This window comes from Apodemus sylvaticus, chromosome 10 (assembly GCF_947179515.1).
Source record: "Apodemus sylvaticus chromosome 10, mApoSyl1.1, whole genome shotgun sequence".
Taxonomy (NCBI): Eukaryota; Metazoa; Chordata; class Mammalia; order Rodentia; family Muridae; genus Apodemus; species Apodemus sylvaticus.
The window spans coordinates 3,487,934-3,494,739 of NC_067481.1; the positions used below are offsets into that span (position 1 = coordinate 3,487,934).

A 6,806-nucleotide genomic window follows, 5' to 3' on the forward strand; every position below is an offset into this window, starting at 1 on the left:
GGCTCCTGTTTTATGTTTCTAGAAGAGTAAAATGACCTTCTTCTGCTCTGGTCAAGGGTTGTGACTGCACAGGACACAAAAACAGGCTGGTCTTGTCACTTAGTCATGCTGGGCTATCCTCAGAGCAAGGCTGGCTCCTGGTGCATTCCAGAACCAGCCAGCCTTGCAGTTCTCCTCAAACCAGTTCAGTTTGATGTCTGGATGTCGGCAGGAAGGAGTGGATGGGAGTGGGTGGCTCTGGGTAGACAATAGGGAGGCATCTGGGGGAGGGTCTTTGTGTGATTGGTGCAGGGATCTGAGGGCTGTCTGCAGAGATGTCCTCCAAGCATGTGCTGGGAGGGCCCTCAGGGGCGGTTCTCTGGCTTCCAGGCTGGTTGGAGTCACCATCTTGGTAGAATCCAGAAGCTGTTGTGTTCTGGCTCCTGTGCTGGAGGTGGGAGTGCGTGACGTGGGGGAGGGAAAGGGTGAGGATCTGGGAGGTGTCCTGTGGGGAGGGAACTTCAAGCTGAGAAGCAGGAAGCAGAGTCTCAGCTTCATCCTTTGAGCCTTCTCTGCCTTCTGGGCCTCAGAACTGGATTTAGTGGGGGGGGCATTAAATGACCTTGGTCAGACACGTTAGGACCCCCATCAACAGCGCCACCAAGTGGTGCTGACTGCTGAGCTGGACAGCGGATCCTAGGGAAGACAGAAAGTCCAGTGAGAGGAGAGGATTGGATCTCAAACTCCTCCGGCTAATGGAGGGGTCCCCGCTGTCCCCAAGAGCCCCTAGGCTGCTCTTTCAACACCCCCCAGGGGTGTGTGCAGTGACCTGGTTGAAGACTTGCAAGCTCACAGGCATGGGCTCAAGCGGAGGGCTGTCCCTGCCTCACCTGATCGGAGCATGGGTCTCAGAATGCCAGGATGCCCGTCGTTGGGCTCGGGGACGATGCCCAGCAGCTGGCACATGAGCTCATACACATGGACGCTCTCAAAGGGTTCCACCTCCAGGCCTGCCTTGAAGCTTGGACCCACGGCCCGGAAGATGGTCTTCATGTCCATGTCTTGGTTGTTGAAGCCATGTTCGCCATTGTTGAACTGGACATTCACCCTCTGGAGGGAGGGGGAGGGGCAGGGGTCATTAATGGGGGCTGCAGAGCCCACAGTTCCTCCCTCTCAGTCTTTCCCAGCCTCCCTGTGGGTCGGCTCCCACGTCGGTAGATGACCTTAGGAGAAGTTTGCAAAGTGTGGTGAGAGGGGTTCTAGGATCACATTAATTCTGAGACCCTGAAGATGGAGCCTCAGTGACTAACTGGGGACCACGTGGAGATCCTGTGACAAAGGTGGAGGTGTCAGCCTGAGACCATGGGCCGGGGTACCTGCGCATTGGTGGTATTTCTCCAAGGATCTGGGGTCTGGTGTGGCCTCTGGTATTTCCTTTCTTTTCCCCACACCCTTGATCTGTGCCATGCTTGAGCCTGGGCTTCCCACACTTTACTAAGCACACATACACACACACACACACACACATACACACACACACACACTCACATATACACACTTATACAGTTACACACACCATACTACACACACTCACACATACTTATACACTCACACACACCACATCACAACACACTCTCTCTCACACACACACTTATACACTCACACTCACCACACCATACACACTCTCACATACACTTATATACTCACATACACCACATGACACACACACTCACACATACACATTTATATACTCACACATATATCACACACATTCTCTCTTTCACACACACACTTATACACTCACATACATCACACAAACACACACACCACACCTACACTCACACCCCACATATCCCACACATACTTACACACATTCACACACCTCACACACTCACAATACACTCCTGCTGTACAGTGCTGAGCGTGTCCCTTGGGTGGCTGACATATCACACCAGGGGCTAGATAGAATGGTGGGGAGCACCCACAGGCCGCAGTGGCCCACTGACCCCGTGGATGACGTAGCCGAGGTCACTGTACATGAGCAGGGGTGTGATCCTGGGGTGGTTGGCGTAGTGAAAGGTCTTCGGGAAGTCCTCCTTCTTGTACACATGCAGCCTGGGGTGGGCATCCTTGAGGACACTGTACACCTTCTCCAGCATCCCCTCCTTGGGAATCAGCATCCCGTTAGGCCCATAGTCTAGCAGCTCGAACGCGATGTCCCGGAAGGTGAAGTTGGGGAACTTGTGGAACTCGACCAGGTCACTGGCGTTCTTTTGCACAGTTGTCATGCCGTGGTCCGATGTGATGATCAGGTTGAGGCTGTCCGTGAGTTGGTGGCGCTTGATGCTGTCCCGGAGGTAGCCCACGGTCCTGTCCACCTGTTTTACCATGTCCTTCCTCTCCTGGGACTCAGGGCCATACCTGTGGCCAGTGGAGTCTGGCTCTCCAAAGTAGAGAGTGACCAGGGATGCGTCCTCCTCTGTGAACCACTTCATCACGGTGTCTACGTTCTGTCTCCACTCTGTCTCATTTTTGTAATTGTGTAGGACACCCTCTTTCCGGCTCATGGTCACGGCCTCTCCTTGGTAGGTGACGTTCCCACCGGGGTAGAAGAAGGAGCCGGTTTTTAAGCCCTGCAGAATGAGGGGTGTAAGGTCCAGGGCTCCTCATCTTGTCTTGCCTCCTTACCCGAGCCCACCTACTTCTCTGTCCAAGCTCTCTCACCCTCCCTGCCCACTGTCTGAGGCCTTTTGTACTCTGAGATGGACCCTGTCTCACAGATTGGGGCAGGCGCGATTCATCATAAGCACTAACCGAGGCCAGACGGGAAATGTCCCCCATGCTATGCCCTTCAGCACCCTCGCCATCTGTCCTCGGGCTTCCCTTCACTGCCTTCCTCCCTGTCCACTTTGTCTGGGGAACCTGCCATCTTCCCATAATTCCTTTCTGCCTGTCCTATCTGTCCTTGTCTGTATAAGCCCCTGGTTCCTGTCCAGTTCCCATCATGGCGCCTTAGGGGAGGCTGAGTTCTCATGTTAGAACTGCAGCTGAAGGAGCGAGGGCAATGTAAATTGGGGCGACTCCTGGTCTCTTTAGTGTCCACCTGCCCAGTGGTGGACCTGGAAACAGATAAAGGCAGTTTTCCCCCAGCATTTCCTTACTGTGTCAGTTATCTACCCTGTGTGAATTCCATCCTAGTGCCAAAGGGCCTGAGGGCATGGCCTGCCCTCTCCCCCACTTCCTTCTTCCCTCTCCCTCCTCCCTCCTCCTTGTCTCCCTCCTTCACTCCTTCCTTTTCATCATCTTCTCTGCTTTCTTGATGATAGGGTCTTGCATAGCCCAGGCTGGCCTCACACTCACTATGTAGCCAAGGATGACTTTGAACTCCTGATCCTCCTGCCTCCACTTCCCAAGTGCTGGTTGCAGGCGTGAGCCACCTCAGCCCGCTTTCTCTGGCACCGAGACAAGAACCAGGGTTTCGTGATGCCAGGTAAGCAAACCTTGGCCAACCCAGCTCCATCCGTAGCCCTGGTCTCCCTTTTTTTGATGGAACGGAGAAAGCCCAGGACACGCAGGCCTCAGACCACAGCTGACCACCGATGGCTGCGTGCAGGGGCCTCACCGGCCCCCTCCCCAGTGGCCTTCTTGCTGGAGGCCAGGATGCCTGTGCATGACCTCACTTGGTCATGTCTCCGGTCTCTCTTCCCCATCTTACCTGCCTCTGGGCTGTGATCCAGATGGGTATGCTGCCGTTGTCCCACCACCGCTGGATGCCGAGCGTGGCGTGGTAGGGCAGCCTCACCGTGGTGGTGGTATTGTAGAACATGTTGTGAACCACCCCGTGGTTCTCGATGTATTTGCCTGAGCGGGAAGCAGAGGGAGGGGCGGGGCGTGTGTGGACCGAGCCTAGGGAAGGGGCTTGTGACCTCACGATCACCTGGAAGCCCTGTGACACACCATTCTCTTGGGACAGCGTGGAACAATCCCTTGACCAGGTGCCACCCACAGAGGATACCTAAAAGCCCCTTGCCTGGGCTCTCAATCTTACTTGGAGGGTCTCCTCAGAGCAATGACCTCTCAGCCTTGACTAGAGTGCCTCTCCTCTGCCACCTGATGTCTCTCTCAGGCCCCTTCCATCCCCAAGGCTGACACTCACCAGTGACCAGTGTAAAGTGGCAGGGGCTAGTCATGGTGACAAAGGCAGGAGTCATGTACCGAGCTCTCACTCCGTCCTGAGCCATGGAGTCCAGGTGAGGGGTGTCCACATCTTGGTCATAGTTCCAGCGGAATCCATCAAAGGACACGAGGAGTAGCTTATGCTGCCTTTGCACAGGGGCCCCAGAAACACAGGCTGGGAGGATGACCAGAGCCACGGAGAGGAGGACAGCTGAGTGTCCCATGACTGGCTCTCACACGAGTAGGTGGCACAGATAGCTCGGGCCAGGAGTGGAGCAAAGTCCCAGGGTCAGACAGGCCTCTTATCCTGTGCATCTTCAGAGATGGGTGGTTACTCCCTAGACTTTGCACGTGAGGGTTGTTTGATACTGGGGTGGCTTCTATCTCTAATGGAAGCCCCTGGTTGTCTGTCCTTGCTTGTTCTTCCGTCCTCCAGTGTCCTTCCAGGGGAAGAGGGGGCCCTTGGGCTCGGAGCCTAGAAGGTAGACTCTCATCTGGAACCACCACCACCAAACCAAAACTCCAGTCTGCACAGCAACTCCCAGCTCCTCTGATCTCAGAGAACCCAGCCGGGGGCAGGGTGAATGGGTCTCTGTCATAGGATTTCATCGCTGTGAAGAGACACCGTGACCACAGCAACTCTTACAAAGGAAAACATTTAACCAGGGCTGTCTTACAGTTCAGAGGTTTAGTCCGATATTGTCACGGCAGGAAGCAAGGCAGCATGCAGGCAGACATGGTGCTGGAGAGGCAGTTGAGAGATCTACACCCTGCTTGGCAGGATGCAGGAAGAAGGAGCCACTGGGCGTCTGAAAGCTAAAAGCCCACCTCCTGTGACTTCCTCCAGCCCACACCTCCTATAACGCCGCTCACTTTGAGTGTGTAGGGGCCGTTCTCATTCAGACCACACAGCCACCTCTGCATCCACTAGAAGGCCTTGGTGGGGCGTGCGTCCCTAGGCGAGCTAGGAGAGGGCTCGTGGGATCAGCTTCTCGGGTCCAGGCCTGCACTGCACCCCAAGTCTTGCCCACCGGGCATCCCAGCCTGGCTCCTCTCCTTGCTCTTGTAAGGAGCTCTAGGGTGTGGTGAATCAGACACGGTGGGGGGTGGCGGGAGAGAGGGGGTAGATGTTCAGAGTCGGACATGGAGGGGTGGTAGGTGAGAGGCAGCATATGTGCACGGTGTGCAGGTTTGGAAGAAAGAATAGGAAACAGTTGGGGTGAGTCGTGAAGAGGATGTCCCAAGCTGCAGATCCAGCAGCAGCCTTCCCCCTGACTCCTGCTCCTCATAGACACAAGTCAGCAAGTGATGACCCTGCACGTCGTGACACAGAGCCATCAGAAGCCTCTACTGGGGCACACTAGCACCCACGGGGCACAGGTTCCTTCTCAGACCTACAGAGACGTGGTTTCCGAATCTTCTCAGACATCAGATTTGGTGATGCTTCTGTGTATTGGAGGCAACTTGAGGACCTTGGGTTGGCACAACACCAAGGAACTGGGCTCGGAGCTGTGGCTCCTTCCCTGGCAGGGAGATACTTGTGAGAGGCAGACACAAGTGGGTCCCGGCTGAGGAGGAACTGTGGGCTGCTCAGGAGAACACACAAGGCTTTCAGGTCCACTAGTATTGCTCACAGCCCCTAGGATTCCTGGGAGGACAGTGCCATTTGTTGGGACCTAAAGGATGCGGTAGATAGGTACAAGAAGGGATGGTCAGGAAGGTGGGGGAGTTTCCTGAGCTGGAAGATGGGGTGGGGTGGGCCTTCAACGACCTATAGACTGTGGAGGGGTCAGGACCTTACACTGGGCAGAACTTTCAAGCTACACGTAAATACTCTTATACTATATACTTTTCAGTGGTAAGGTGGTTACCTAGAAGAAAGACCCCATATTCCAGCATCCCAAGCAGTGAGGTTTGGCCATGCAGCATCATTCTGAGCAATAGGATGGAAGCAGTAGCCACTCACTAGTTCTCAGCTTGTTGCTGAGAATTGTCTGTCTGTCTGTCTCTGCCTGCCTGCCTGTTTGCCTGCCATTGTCTGTCTCTGTTTCTGTCTCTGTGTCTGTCTGTCTCTGTCTGCCTGCCTGCCTGTCTGCCTGCCTGCCTGCCTGTCTGCCTGCCCGTCTGTCTATCTCTGTGTCTCTGTCTGTCTGTCTGTCTCTGCCTGCCTGCCTGTCTGTCTCTGTGTCTCTGTCTCTCTGTCTGTCTCTGCCTGCCTGTCTGTCTGTCTGCCTGCCTGTCTGCCTATCTATCTCTGTGTCTCTGTCTCTGTGTCTGTCTTTGCCTGCCTGCCTGTCTGTCTGTCTGCCTGCCTGCCTGTCTGCCTGTCTGTCTGTCATCTATCAGACAGAAGGATGAAGACCCGTGTGGTTGCTCTCTTGTATTTATCTGTTCTCTGTCCTTCCACATCCCCTGGATGAGTATCCACCCTGTTCCCATTAGGCCTGGCTGCTTCTGCTCTGACAGCCCCAAGAAGCTGGGCACTTCTTCACTTTACAAGTTCTTAACTGCCTTCCTAGGTCAGAAAATGGTGTTGGGTCCCCTGGAATTGGAGTTACAGGGAGTTGTGAACTATCGTGTGGGTGCTGGGACCCAAACCCCGGTCCTCTGCAGAGCAACAAATGCTCTTAGCTGCTAAGCCAACTCTCCAG

General features: G+C 54.9%; 1 protein-coding gene across 1 annotated transcript; it reads right to left on the reverse strand.

The window, feature by feature from the left end:
- Positions 1-592: 592 nt before the first annotated feature.
- Enpp7 (ectonucleotide pyrophosphatase/phosphodiesterase 7) lies at positions 593-4,379 on the reverse strand. The gene is made up of 5 exons (XM_052197695.1): positions 4,136-4,379; positions 3,695-3,840; positions 1,986-2,612; positions 870-1,089; positions 593-675 (listed from the first exon to the last, which is right to left on the reverse strand). The coding sequence occupies exons 1-5, from the start codon at positions 4,377-4,379 to the stop codon at positions 593-595; spliced, it is 1,320 nt and encodes a 439-aa protein (XP_052053655.1).
- Positions 4,380-6,806: the final 2,427 nt, after the last annotated feature.